Source organism: Bombina bombina, chromosome 7 (assembly GCF_027579735.1).
Source record: "Bombina bombina isolate aBomBom1 chromosome 7, aBomBom1.pri, whole genome shotgun sequence".
Lineage (NCBI taxonomy): Eukaryota > Metazoa > Chordata > Amphibia > Anura > Bombinatoridae > Bombina > Bombina bombina.
Window position 1 is genome coordinate 494,001,304 of NC_069505.1, and position 15,040 is coordinate 494,016,343.

A 15,040-nucleotide genomic window follows, 5' to 3' on the forward strand; every position below is an offset into this window, starting at 1 on the left:
AAGGTTTACATGTTCTTTGCTTTTTTTGCAAGTTATAGGGCCATAAATACAAGTAGCACTTTGCTATTTCCAAACCATTTTTTTTCAAAATTAGCGCTAGTTACATTAGAACACCAATATCTTTCAGGAATCCCTGAATATCCCTTGACATGTATATATTTTTTTTTTTAGTAGACATACCAAAGTATTGATCTAGGCCAATTTTGGTATATTTCATACCACCATTTCACCGCCAAATGCGATCAAATACAAAAAATCGTTCACTTTTTCACAAATTTTTTCACAAACTTTCGGTTTCTCACTGAAATTATTTACAAACAGCTTGTGCAATTATGGCATAAATGGTTGTAAATGCTTCTCTGGGATCCCCTTTGTTCAGAAATAGCAGCCATATATGGCTTTGGCATTGCTTTTTGGTAATTAGAAGGCCGCTAAATGCCGCTGCGCACCACACGTGTATTATGCCCAGCAGTGCAGGGGTTAATTAGGGAGCTTGTATGGTTAATTTTAGCTTTAGTGTAGTGTAGTAGACAACCCAAAGTATTGATCTAGGCCCATTTTGTTATATTTCATGCCACCATTTTACCGCCAAATGCGATCAAATTTAAAAAAAAAAGTTAAATTTTTCACAATTTTAGGTTTCTCACTGAAATTATTTACAAACAGCTTGTGCAATTATGGCACAAATGGTTGTAAATGCTTCTCTGGGATCCCCTTTGTTCAGAAATAGCAGACATATATGACTTTGGCGTTGCTTTCTGGTAATTAGAAGGCCGCTAAATGCTGCTGCGCCTCACACGTGTATTATGGCTAGCAGTGAAGGGGTTAATTAGGGAGTTTGTAGGGAGCTTGCAGGGTTAATTTTAGCTTTAGTGTAGAGATCAGCCTCCCACCTGACACATCCCACCCCCTGATCCCTCCCAAACAGCTCCCTTCCCACCCCACAATTGTCCCCGCCATCTTAAGTACTGGCAGAAAGTCTGCCAGTACTAAAATAAAAGGGTTTTTAAAAATAATTATTATTTTTTTTAGCATATTTACATATGCTACTGTGTAGGATCCCCCCCTTAGCCCCCAACCTCCCTGATCCCCCCCCCAAAACCGCTCTCTAACCCTCCCCTTTATTGGGGACCATCTTGGGTACTGTCAGTTGTCTGCCAGTACCCAGTTTGCAAGAAAATATGTTTTTTTTTTTTTTCCCACAGTTTTCTGTAGTGTAGCTTCCCCCCTCCCCACAGACCAAACCCCACCACCTAACTGATGTGTTTTTTATCTTATTTTGTAAACATTTTTTAACAGTATTTTTTAATTTCCTTAAGTTTTTTTTCCGTGTGTAGCAGTTCCCACCCGTTCCCTCCCCGTGCACGCGCCCGCCCCCACCCTCCCGTGCACGTGCGCGCGCCCCTGGCATCCCCGCACACGATCCCGCCCCCCTCCACATCACGAAGGCCATCGATGGCCGCCACCCGCCTCCCGGTTCGGCTCCCACCCACCAACACACTGTAAGCTCTCTCTGCACCGGATGGCTTAAAAAGGTTATTGCAGGATGCCTCCATATCGAGGCATCACTGCAATAACCGGAAAGCAGCTGGAAGCGAGCAGGATCGCTTCCAGCTGCTTTCCACACCGAGGACGTGCAGGGTACGTCCTCAGGCGTTAACTGCCTTTTTTTTTTTGAGGACGTACCCTGCACGTCCTCGGTCGTTAAGGGGTTAAGAGACTCTTCTAGAGCCTCAAACCAAAAAGCTGCTGCAGTAGTTACTGGAACAATGCAAGCCGTAGGTTGTAAAAGAAACCCCTGATTAACAAATAATTTCTTTAGTAGACCCTCTAATTTCTTATCCATAGGGTCCTTGAAAGCACAACTATCCTCAATGGGTATAGTAGTACGCTTAGCTAGGGGAAGATATAGCTCCCTCTACCTTAGGGTCCCGAATGGTATCTGATATGGGAAACATTTTCTTAAAATTAGAAGGGTGAGAAAACGGTATACCTGGTCTATCCCATTCCTTTCTAATAATTTCTGAAATTCTCCTAGGAACTGGAAAAACATCACTGTAAGTAGGTACTTCAAAATATTTATCCATTTTACACAATTTCTTTGGAGGAATCACAATAGGATCACAATCATCCAGAGTCGCTAAAACCTCCCTAAGTAACAGGCGGAGGTGTTCAAGCTTAAATTTAAATGACATAGCATCCAAATCTGTCTGAGGCAAAACATTCCCTGAATCAGAAATTTCACCCTCAGACAGTAATTCCCTGATCTACAACTCAGAGCACTGTGAGGGAACATCGGAAATAGCTAATAAAGCATCAGAGGATTCAGTATTTACATTAATACCTGACCTACTGCGTTTACCCTGCAACACTGGTAATTTAGACAATACCTCTGTAAGTGTAGTTGACATAACTGCAGCCATCTCCTGCAGAGTAAAAGAATTAGATGCACCTGAAGTACTTGGCGTCGCTTGTGTGGGCGTTAAAGGTTGTGACACTTGGGGAGAATTGAATGGCATATCCCGATTCTCTTCAGACTGAGAATCATCCTTATGCACACTTTCTATATTTAAAATATGCTTTTTACATTGTAAGGCCCTTTTAGTACAAAAGTTACACAATGTTAGAGCGGGTTGCACAATAGCTTCTAAACACATAGAACAATGAGAAACCTCAAAGTCAGACATGCTGAACAGACTAGACTAGTAATACCACAAAACGTTGTTTAAACCAGTGGTCAACAAATCAGTTTAAAAATTAGGAGCCAGTAAGAATATTTAGGAGCCAGACAGTGGTATTTCTATATAGATATACAGGTGGCCCTCGTTTTACAACGGTTCAATTTACACCGTTTCAGAATAACAACCTTTTTTTCCAGTCATGTGACTGCTATTGAAAAGCATTGAGAAGCAGTGCATTTATTAAAATAGCCAGTAGGTGGCGCTGTCCGCTTGTGTTGCAACAAAGCCAAGCAAGCTGAAATTAATCAGTTTAACCAGACCTGAGCTATCGAGCAGATTTCAAAGGAAAAATATTTTCCTGTCTATAACTCAGTCCAGATTGGAATGCATAGAAAGAACTGTTTGTAGAAAAATGCAAGTGAAGTCTGTGTTGTGTGATTATTTTATTAGGTTTATAATGCTGTCTAGCATTTAAAGTCTTCATTTCAAAGCTTTTAAAATAATGTATTAAGTGTCACTTATGACAATTTTGAGAGGGGCCTGGAACCTATCTCCCTCACTTCCCATTGACTTACATTATAAACTGGGTTTCAATTTACAACGGTTTCGATTTACAACCATTCCTTCTGGAACCTAACCCCGGCGTAAACTGAGGGCTACCTGTATAGAATTAAAAAAGTTAGGAGCCAAGGGTAAAATTCTAGGAGCCAGTGGCTCCCTGGCTCCTGGGTTTGTCGAGCCCTGGTTTAAAAACGTATTTATTGCATAAAATAAACACTTGAAAAAACGTGTACTGTGCCTCTAAGAAAAGAAAAAGTGAACAATTTTTCCAAAATGCTCAATTAACGTTAAATCCCCAAATTTAACTAAATATCGTTGGTTAATCCAAAAATTACTGCACCCAGAAGCAAGGGCAGAAATAAGGCTCAAAAGTACTTATATCAACAACTAGTCAAAAGATAGATAAAAAATACACTCTGCACCTCGCCACAGCTCTGCTGTAGCGCCTACCTGCCCCCAGGGTACTTCGAAACAAGTTTCCAACCCTTCAGACCAGCTACACAGTCTAGGAGCCACCGAGTTACTGCTTGCGGCTGCTTAGCCTGAAGGAAGTGCGCATCTGAGCGCGCAAAAATAAGTCCCGCCCCTTAAGGTCAAAGTTGGAGTAGAACCAAACAAAACCGCATGGGAATGCGGTTTTGCACCAAAGTTAATGTACACACAGTATACAACCCATCAAACATAAAACAAACAAGTTTAAATGCCAAAAGAAACACACACAAAAAAATTTGTAAAACATTGTTTTTTTCATTGTCTCCCATATCACATAATGCCCAAATAAAGTCAACTAATGAAAAATATAATAAAGGGACTCCAGTAATATCCCTCTTATAAAATATAATTTACTGCTTATCCCATTGCCATACAGGGAAATAATGCCAGCCAGTTCTGATACACCAAGTCTCCTCAGAATAAAAAAGGCTGCACATACCTTAATGCTGCTTGTAGCATGAAACCGGTCCCCACACTGAAGATGTCTCATGGTTACCTTCAGAAGTCTTGTGGGAACCAGCGTGGATCTTAGTTACAACTGCTAAGATCATCAACCTCAGAGCAGAAAGCTTCTTCCATAGCCCCCTGAGGAAAATAGTACTCACCGGTACCATTTAAAATAAAAAACTTCTTGACTGAAGAAACTAAAACTAATACCTCACTTTACCATGTCTTCCTAGTATAACACAGGCAAAGAGAATGACTGGAGGTGGAGGGGCTATATATATATATATATATATATATATATATATATATATATATATATATATATATATATATATATATATATATATATATATATATACATACATACATATACATATACACACACACACAGCTCTGCTGTGGTGCTCTTTGCCACTTCCTGTTAGCAGGAAGTTAATATCCCACAAGTAAGGATGTAATCCGTGGACTCGTCATATCTTTATAAAGGAAATTGGTGACAATGTAATTTTAAACAACTTTTCAATTTACTTTTCCCTATTTAAAATTATAAAAGTTTTTTTGGACTTGACTGTCCCTTTAATTAATTCTCTTCTGTTACTCATCCTTCCTCTTATTTTCACCCCATTCATTTTCTCTTCCTTAGTTCTCTCTAATTTTCTATTGCTCTCATCCTTAATCTTACTTAGTTCCGCTCTTTCATTCCTTCGCACTCCCTCCCTCATTCTCTCTTGATCACTCATTAAGAATCTTATTCTCTCATTCCTTTATTCTTTTGCTTATTATCTCTCAATTCTTCAATCATGCATTTTAATTACCATTCTATCTCAATCACTCATTTTTTTCATGCTCCCTCATTCATTCCCTTCTGTTACAAATTCTTCTTGCTTATTTCATTGTCTCGTTCCCTGTTTTCTCATGTTTATATTATATTGCTGTAGCCGTGTTTCACCCTCTTTGGATGCATGGTACAGCAGTAAACTCAACCCGACATGTAAGTGTGAATTTATTTTACAAAAACAATTCTGGGAGTAGACTGTCCCTTTAAAAAGGACACTGAACCCAATTTTTTTCTTTCATGATTTAGATAGAGCATGGAATTTTGAGCAAATGTGCCGGCCCATCTTTGGTTCAGAACATGGTTAGCACTGGCTGATTGAAGGCTAAATATAGCCACCAATCAGTTAGCGCTACCCAGGGTTCTGAACTAAAAATGGTCCGGCCCCTAAGCTTACATTCATGCTTTTTCAAATAAAGATACCAATTGAATGAAGAAAAAAAAAATAATAGGAGTAAATTAGAAAGTAGTTTAAAATTGCCTGCTCTATCTGAATCATGAGAAAAAAAAATGTGGGTTCAGTGTCCCTTTAAGGTAGGACATGTAGTGCAAACATCTCTCTATATATATATTTTTATTTTATTTCCAGAAAAGAGCACTCACCACAATAGCAACTGCCAGGGTGCCAACGGTTAAATATAGTAGGTAAGAGGCGGCACTCATTGGTCTTTCCAAAGTGTACTTTAATTGAACTAAGTGACATTTTGGGGGGACACTCCCCTTCCTCAGATTGCTTGTCTGAGGAAGGGGAGTGTGTCCCCGAAAAACGTCACTTTGTTCAATTAAAGTACACTTTGGAAAGACCAGTGAGTGCCGCCTCTTACCTACTATATACACACACATGCTGCATCCTTCTCCCATCGACAGTGAAGATACATAATAAATCAGAAGTCACTACGAGGTATCGCCTTATAAAATATTAAAAGGGATATAAAACCCAATTTTTTTTTCTTTTGCGATTCAGACAGAATACAAAAAAAAATAAGTCTCCAATTTACTTCAATTATCAAATTTGCTTTGTTCCCCCAATATTCTGTGTTAAAGAGATACTTAGGTAGGCATCTGGTGCACCACATGACAGGAAATAGTGCTGCCCTCTAGTGTTCTTGCAAATGAATAACATTCTTGCAAAACTGCTGTCATACAGTGCTCCAGAAATGGGCCGGCCCCTAAGATTACGTCCCTGCTTTGCAAACAAGGATACCAAGTGAATGAAGAAAACGAAAGTAAATTAGAAAGTTGTTTAAAATCGCCTGCCCTATCTGAGTCATGAAAGAAAGATTTTGCGTTGTGTCCCTTTAATCCTTCAAAAAAGTGGCGTTGAATATCATCAACCCCGTTTGTTATGTTCTTATAAACATGGACTTAAGGAGTCAAACCATCAAACAAAGCAAGAGAATAATTAAAAAAGGTCTTATGGGCTGCAGACCGGTTTAACGTGTTTTTACTTCTTAATTATAAAACAGAAAAAAAAAAAAAACACATAAAAAGTTGGTGGTGGGGGGAGATCTCCAAAGGAGAAAGCAACAGAAAAACGGCAACAAAACAGGGAACAGAAGTGCGAGAGGATTTAAGTGCATAAAGAATAGGAGGAGTGTTAGAAAATGAGAGAACACCACAAAGGGAAAAATGTACATAAGTAAATCACTAGAGGAGGAGACAGCAGGAGAAGGTTATTCTTGGTTGAAGAGATACCTAGGTAAGTAGCATGCACATGTATGAAGAACTAAATGAAAAAGTGCTGCCATCTAGTGCTATTGCGAAGGTATAGCATTCTTGCCAAACTGCTGTCATATACTGTGGCAGACACATTGGCGCTCCTAAGCTTTTGGTCATCCTTGAGAGTTATGTGCACATCTGCTTGACCCACCATGCCACCGATAGCTCTGGCAAACATCACTTCTCTTTCCTATATGATCACACATGCCCCCCCCAAGCCAATGTTAACAAGTCTTCACAAGAGGCATCATCACCAAAGTTGGATTTTTATTTCAAATCTGTGAGATCTAGAAAGGATCCAGCCACTGTAGCCGAAATTCGACGTGTCTGGTGGGGGGCACCCATGGGTGTGTCTTGGTGGCTCTAAACCAGGGCCTAATTTTAACGTAAACCATCAGAATATTCTGTTAACGATCGTCAGTACAATCTATTGTTCCATATCTTTAGCAACTGTTTTGGAACTCAGTAGGACTTTATAGGTCTATGCAGACCATCATCTTCTATCTTTAGTTTTTTATGTTCCTTTCGGGATCATTAGGATATTTTTAAAGGTGTGCTTTTTATAGCTTTTATTTTTAACGGGGGAGACGTCCCCTATTTAGTAATATTATATATCTGTACCCAATAAATAATTTGTATATATTTCTGCCTCAGCCTTTATATGCTATTTAGTGGACTTTTTAGTATAGGACACACAAATTCACGATCTGATCCACATGTTAAACACTAAATTGTGGTTTTAATATTATTTTTATATATATATTGGATATATATGACCTGTGCTTATTTTTTTTACACTATTTTAGAATTATCTTGGAAGGGATAGTCTCTAGTGACAGCAAGGTCCCCCCCCCCTTTTTTCTTGGGCGCTTTCTCCTTAATCTCTTACCTAATTTTAACGAGGCAATGGCTCCCTGGTGCCAGGGTTTGTTGAATTGGGGAGTAGGAGAGAGGAAAAGTAAATAAATTGATGGGAACATGAGGGAAGAGGAGATTAGGAGTAAAAGTGCCAGGAAGGATGGTATCTCAAGAATCCTAGAATGTCAATGGCACAAGGAAACAAAGCTTAAAAAGTAGCGCTAGAGAAGAGAGAGTGAAGGGAAGAGCGTGAGACAACAAGAGGAGCGCTAGAGAAGAGAGAGTGAAGGGAAGAGCGTGAGACAACAAGAGGAGCGCTAGAGAAGAGAGAGTGAAGGGAAGAGCGTGAGACAACAAGAGGAGCGCTAGAGAAGAGAGAGTGAAGGGAAGAGCGTGAGACAACAAGAGGAGCGCTAGAGAAGAGAGAGTGAAGGGAAGAGCGTGAGACAACAAGAGGAGCGCTAGAGAAGAGAGAGAGTGAAGGGAAGAGCGTGAGACAACAAGAGGAGCGCTAGAGAAGAGAGAGAGAGTGAAGGGAAGAGCGTGAGACAACAAGAGGAGCGCTAGAGGAGAGTGAAGGGAAGAGCGTGAGACAACAAGAGGAGCGCTAGAGGAGAGTGAAGGGAAGAGCGTGAGACAACAAGAGGAGCGCTAGAGAAGAGAGAGAGTGAAGGGAAGAGCGTGAGACAACAAGAGGAGCGCTAGAGAAGAGAGAGTGAAGGGAAGAGCGTGAGACAACAAGAGGAGCGCTAGAGAAGAGAGTGAAGGGAAGAGCGTGAGACAACAAGAGGAGCGCTAGAGAAGAGAGAGTGAAGGGAAGAGCGTGAGACAACAAGAGGAGCGCTAGAGAAGAGAGTGAAGGGAAGAGCGTGAGACAACAAGAGGAGCGCTAGAGAAGAGAGAGTGAAGGGAAGAGCGTGAGACAACAAGAGGAGCGCTAGAGAAGAGAGAGTGAAGGGAAGAGCGTGAGACAACAAGAGGAGCGCTAGAGAAGAGAGAGTGAAGGGAAGAGCGTGAGACAACAAGAGGAGCGCTAGAGAAGAGAGTGTGAAGGGAAGAGCGTGAGACAACAAGAGGAGCGCTAGAGAAGAGAGTGTGAAGGGAAGAGCGTGAGACAACAAGAGGAGCGCTAGAGAAGAGAGAGTGAAGGGAAGAGCGTGAGACAACAAGAGGAGCGCTAGAGAAGAGAGAGTGAAGGGAAGAGCGTGAGACAACAAGAGGAGCGCTAGAGAAGAGAGAGTGAAGGGAAGAGCGTGAGACAACAAGAGGAGCGCTAGAGAAGAGAGAGTGAAGGGAAGAGCGTGAGACAACAAGAGGAGCGCTAGAGAAGAGAGAGTGAAGGGAAGAGCGTGAGACAACAAGAGGAGCGCTAGAGAAGAGAGAGTGAAGGGAAGAGCGTGAGACAACAAGAGGAGCGCTAGAGAAGAGAGTGAAGGGAAGAGCGTGAGACAACAAGAGGAGCGCTAGAGAAGAGAGTGAAGGGAAGAGCGTGAGACAACAAGAGGAGCGCTAGAGAAGAGAGAGTGAAGGGAAGAGCGAGTGAAGGGAAGAGCGTGAGACAACAAGAGGAGCGCTAGAGAAGAGAGAGTGAAGGGAAGAGCGTGAGACAACAAGAGGAGCGCTAGAGAAGAGAGTGAAGGGAAGAGCGTGAGACAACAAGAGGAGCGCTAGAGAAGAGAGTGAAGGGAAGAGCGTGAGACAACAAGAGGAGCGCTAGAGAAGAGAGTGAAGGGAAGAGCGTGAGACAACAAGAGGAGCGCTAGAGAAGAGAGTGAAGGGAAGAGCGTGAGACAACAAGAGGAGCGCTAGAGAAGAGAGTGAAGGGAAGAGCGTGAGACAACAAGAGGAGCGCTAGAGAAGAGAGTGAAGGGAAGAGCGTGAGACAACAAGAGGAGCGCTAGAGAAGAGAGTGAAGGGAAGAGCGTGAGACAACAAGAGGAGCGCTAGAGAAGAGAGTGAAGGGAAGAGCGTGAGTCAACAAGAGGAGCGCTAGAGAAGAGAGTGAAGGGAAGAGCGTGAGACAACAAGAGGAGCGCTAGAGAAGAGAGTGAAGGGAAGAGCGTGAGACAACAAGAGGAGCGCTAGAGAAGAGAGTGAAGGGAAGAGCGTGAGACAACAAGAGGAGCGCTAGAGAAGAGAGTGAAGGGAAGAGTGTGAGACAACAAGAGGAGCGCTAGAGAAGAGAGTGAAGGGAAGAGTGTGAGACAACAAGAGGAGCGCTAGAATATGGGAGCACAAGAGAAAAGCATTCAGAAACACGAGCGTGAGACAACAAGAGGAGCGCTAGAGAAGAGAGTGAAGGGAAGAGCGTGAGTCAACAAGAGGAGCGCTAGAGAAGAGAGTGAAGGGAAGAGCGTGAGACAACAAGAGGAGCGCTAGAGAAGAGAGTGAAGGGAAGAGCGTGAGACAACAAGAGGAGCGCTAGAGAAGAGAGTGAAGGGAAGAGTGTGAGACAACAAGAGGAGCGCTAGAGAAGAGAGTGAAGGGAAGAGTGTGAGACAACAAGAGGAGCGCTAGAATATGGGAGCACAAGAGAAAAGCATTCAGAAACACGAGCAAAAAAAAAGGGAGCGAGCGCAAGAGAAGATATGCTTACAAAGCAAAGAGAGGAAGGGTTAAACAGAAGGAGAAACAACGTCATTAAAAAGGGGCGGAGTAGTGTCAGAGGCAAGACGACAAGAGAAAGAGCATGAAGGACCAGAAGAACAAGACAAAAAGAAGCTTGTGGAATAAAAAAAAAAAAATAATGAAGAGCGAGTGCATAGGATTTGAAATAAAGAATCCGAGAGGAGGGAAGCATAAGAGAAAAAGAAAGTTAGACAACGGAATCGCAAGAGACTATGTGCACGAGGAGGCACACCCATAAGGGGACAGGAGCGCATGACAATAAAAGTGCTACGACAAGACCTTGAGAGAGGGACAAGAGCTCAGCAAAATAAAACAAGGGAACAGGAGTATGAGTGAAGTGTATTAGGTACCAGAGCGCAAAAGGCTGCGCACAAGGGCATCTGAGCAATAAAAAGAGGGGGGGGGAGTGGGGAGCACAGAGAAATGAAAAAAAAATTAACAGCAACGAAAACGGCTTCATCTTATATACATGTGTACAAACCTATACTGTCATAGTCGTGTTAACTAAACACAGTAATATACACAGCAAATCCCCTGAGTCAGTGCCTCATGACTAAGAAAGAGGGACATAAACCACAAGATAATGTAAAAAACAAAAATAGGCCCCTGCTGCCATCTTGTGGACAACTCCTAACATGACTATAAACTTTCCTTATCAGGACATAGCAACAATCGAACCAGATGGCTATGTTTAGGGCATTTTGTTATTCTTTAACATTCTCTATTAAACTTAAAGCACAAATGCTGATTAAGTCATTTTGAACCCCAAGGGTCTCCGTCGCAATGTCCTATGATGTCCGTGCGCGACTTCCAGTGGAAGCGCCTTGAAAGCATCAGAAGATATTCCTGCAGCATCACTTACTCCTGCACACCAATTGTCCCTCTCTCATTGGTATTTGGTTTTTCCTCTGTTTCCATTTCGTCTGAATCATCATCGTCGTCAAAGTATTTCTCCTCCTCATCATGAGTAATAATGTCCAGGTTGTCAAAATCTGGGTTTTCATCGACTTCACTAGACAGAAGAAGAAAGAAGGTGAATAAATTGATCTTTGTGACAAAGGAGGTCTCCTACCCCACAGGGTGACATGGAATATGGATTCTGTCCCTCTCCCATGAACACAATGACACAGACAGGAGGAAACTATGGGGGGTGGATTTTGTTCTTCTCCCCTTCAGACAGACTCAGTATACAGACACGAGGGAGCTAAATGACATGGATCTGTCTATCCTCTGCAGTGAGACAAACTGACAGACACAAGACATGTGTCATCCTGCGAGGTGAACTTAGTCCATAACACAAGAGAACACATGAACCAGGAGACCGTTTCTCTCACCTGTAGTCAAAATTGTGATCCTTTCCATCCAGGAATCTCCAGTGCATACGGCTGATGAATTCTTCACGCATCAGAGCCCTCTCCTCACTGTTAACCTCTTGCTCCTCGTCTGACTGCAGCTCAGATTCTGCTAATATAGACAGAGGTGCCTTAAAAATGCTTTTCTCCTGGTTCCAGTATGTACACAGTAACCCATGGCCGGCAACTGCACTAATAGGGTCCATTACCCCCCCCCCCCACACACACACACACACACACTATTATTGCACTGCATAGAGTGCTTGAGATACCACATTCTGCTTCCCAGCCCAGGACATAACTGACTAGTCAAGCAACCTGCATGCACTGACCTTCATCATCATCTGTGTCTTCTTCCTCCTCACAATTCTCCTCCAGCTCCTTCTGGGCCTCCAGCCTCCTCTGCAAAACCTGCTCATGGCAAGAATTGAGCAGCACCACTGATAGGCTAGTGGCCTGAGACAACTCTCTGCTGTTCTTGGACATGATCTCCTCCTCGCTCTGGTACTGACCAACATACTGCTCATACATCAAGGGGTCTCGCTCACGCATCTGCTCATCACTGAAATACTCTCCGGCTGCAAGAAACATGGAAAATTTGAAAATATGTAGGAATACTGCTTAAGTAGCATTAACATTGTGCGGAACAATAGGCATACCTGTGATAAGCTGCTGAAGAGCTGCATACCTCTTATTCCGCACTCTGGTACGGTCAACCCTTTTCAGTGATGCCTTCCGTATCTCCTTGCAGTAGTAGTCTGCAGTGTAGTCCCCAGAGAGATGGCTAAAGCACCCGAGATGTTCTTCTCTAAGGACTTTACTGAAACGCTCAAGAAACACAAGAGGTTTTGACTCGTACAGGTCAAGCAGTATGGACATCTTCTGTTCTTGGCTGAACTCTGGGTCTCCTTTCTGTTGACTTCGGACAGGCACAGAGCTCCCACTGATGGCCATAAACATCTCCACAAGAGGACTACTGATATCAGCAGGATTCTTCTCTGTTGGATCTTCACGGCTACCTAATCGCTTGGCTTCCTTCAATGCCCTCTCCAGTACCTCAGCATCCCCCTCATTCATGGTATCATCTTTCATCTCCACACTACCATTCCAGGTGGCTTCTGCCTTCCCATCAGCCTTGTCCACATCAACCTCAACATTAGCATGTTCTGTGTAAGACAAATTGCCAGATTCATGCATAATCTTAAATTAACCTATATTTTTCTTTCCCTTCTCTGCGGTAACAATTTCACAACTTTCCCTATGGAACAATCTTGACGTACATTTAAAATTCACATGCCAAATTTTTTTTCTTTGTATATGTATGGGACACCCTTAAAATCAACTCAACAACATATATCTACATAGCAATACAATTGTCTGGTAATAAAAATGTATGGATGACTTCAAATGCTTCTTGCTAGCTCCTATATTTAAAGTGCCATAAAACATGTTGAGATCTGTGCATAGTCTAAAAGGGGCTAATTAAGTAAAAATAGTTTGCATTAAAAAATTGTTTAAAAATTGCTGGCAAGTATTTTACAATAATTTTCAAAAATAACTTAAATAGCTTTCAGTGTTTAACATCAGAAACACAGGCATTGTATTTTAACTGAGTTCCCAGTAGATTATTTGCTTCTAGGCTTGCTCCAGCAGATAATGACTGTTAAAGTCTTGCATTCTACCGTATCAATGGTGGATATAAAGGCAGCCATACAAGCAATTGTGTGGGGGAGTTAGAGCTGTACAATTTGACACTTAAAAGAATGGGTTAATGGCGAGGCACTGCAGTATAAATTTGCAGGTAAAGTAATTAAAGTACATATTATTATATTTTGTCTCTATCCCAACTTGTTTTATGTTCCTGTTAGAATATATAACCCTAACAGTCCCTTTAAAACAAATTTGTCAACACTCTAATAAATATATACATAGACAAAATGGTGCTCTGAAGAAAAAAAAAAAGAAAAAATGCAAAATGATTGCGCACATCAAAGCCAGATAAGGAACACAGCCAGGACAGCATTTACAGTTGGTCCCCTGTCTGTGTATAGATAGAATACTTACAAAAATGAGAAATATGTACTTATTTAGGGATAATCTGAAACCCTGTTGTTAGAGAGGAGGAGTCTATCAGTACATGTATAATATATATATGATCAAAATTCATATTTTATTTTATTTATTTTTTTAAGAGCAGTGCCCCATACTACTTCTCTGTCCAACTCTAGCTGGTCTATATCTAGTTTACCTGCTGTATAGGGATAAGGAATCAGTTCTACATTACAAATAAAAGTAACAGTAATTACATGTCTCCCGAGCTTGTGCACAGGTATTAAAAGGGACAGAAAAGTCATAATTAGACATGCATGATTTAGACAGAGAATACAATTTTAAACAACTTTCCAAGTTAGTTCTATTATTTAAATTTGCTTCCTTTGCTGAAAGGTTTATCTAGGAAGCTCAAGAGCAGCAAAGAACCTAGGTTCTAGCTGCCGATTGGTGGATATATATATATATATATATATATATATATATATATATATATATATATATATATATATATCGATTGCTGCTCCTTCAACAAATGATAACAAGAGAATGAAACACATTTTATAATAGAAGTAAACTGGAAAGTTGTTTAAAATTTGAATGTTCTACCTAAATCATGAAATGTTTTGGGCTTCATGTCCCTTGTAATGTGATGTGTAATGGGCAGCTGGTGTAGAAATACCCTGCAACTTTATCACACGAAGGGGTCCTATATAATACTGACAATTACTCTCCTTACCCAGGTAATAGTTTACATTTAACTCTTCTGCTTGTGTAACACCCATCAATAATAACTCACATCACATAACACATGCAAGTAAAGAACCCTAATCAATGTAACGTCAGTAAATAAGGAGCACACTCACTTGTATCGTTCGCTCCAGCTTCAGAAATTGAGACCAAGTCCCCCCAATGTTCAACAACACCAATACTAGGCGCCGCCATCTTAACACACCTTTTAAATCCTGTTATTAGGGACCTATTACTGAAACTTAGGTGATTCGGTTGCCATCTTGCTACACCCAAAATAGATGCCTTCGCTCGTAACACATTTAGCATATACTGCGGTAGACATCTTGCAACTCTCAAACTAGACATAACCCGGAACTAGCTTTGTATATTGTGCATGAGACGTCGCTAAACCGGAAATAATTAGACCTCATCTTTACGTTCTAGTCTCTTTTTTCGTCGTATTGCTGGTCCATATTAATCCATAAAAAAAACATAATTATCCGTCATGATAATAGTCCAAATTAATATTATTTTAATTACATTCAGCTTATCCTCTGTATTTTTTTTTTGTTCTAAACGCAGCTTCGTCATTATTCTAAAAATACTACAAATAGTAAATGGGAATTTTGCATTGAAAAGTGCCACTTAAAGGGATACGAAACCCAATTTCTTTTCTTTCATGATTT

The 15,040-nt window shown here is 41.3% G+C and overlaps 1 protein-coding gene across 3 annotated transcripts; it reads right to left on the reverse strand.

Annotated features, from left to right (window-relative positions):
* Window positions 1-10,548: 10,548 nt before the first annotated feature.
* Window positions 10,549-14,717, reverse strand: CCDC97 (coiled-coil domain containing 97). Of its 3 annotated transcripts, none has more exons than XM_053689100.1 (5): window positions 14,489-14,717; window positions 12,233-12,739; window positions 11,906-12,151; window positions 11,556-11,685; window positions 10,549-11,233 (listed from the first exon to the last, which is right to left on the reverse strand). In XM_053689100.1, exons 1-5 carry the CDS (start codon window positions 14,679-14,681, stop codon window positions 11,080-11,082), a joined length of 1,230 nt encoding a protein of 409 aa, XP_053545075.1. In that variant the 5' UTR covers window positions 14,682-14,717; the 3' UTR covers window positions 10,549-11,079. The 3 variants fall into 3 exon arrangements, with proteins under 3 accessions (XP_053545075.1, XP_053545076.1, XP_053545077.1); XM_053689101.1 differs by having other exon boundaries at window positions 11,556-11,682; window positions 14,489-14,716; XM_053689102.1 differs by having other exon boundaries at window positions 11,087-11,228.
* Window positions 14,718-15,040: the final 323 nt, after the last annotated feature.

Coding starts and splice junctions, on each gene's coding strand:
- CCDC97 (XM_053689100.1), bottom strand. CDS start 14,681: ATGCTAAATGTGTTACGAGCGAAGGCATCTATTTTGGGTGTAGCAAGA. Junction 12,152..12,232: donor TCTTCAGCAGCTTATCACAG/GTATGCCTATTG, acceptor TGTTTCTTGCAG/CCGGAGAGTATTTCAGTGAT. Junction 11,686..11,905: donor AGACACAGATGATGATGAAG/GTCAGTGCATGC, acceptor TGTCTATATTAG/CAGAATCTGAGCTGCAGTCA.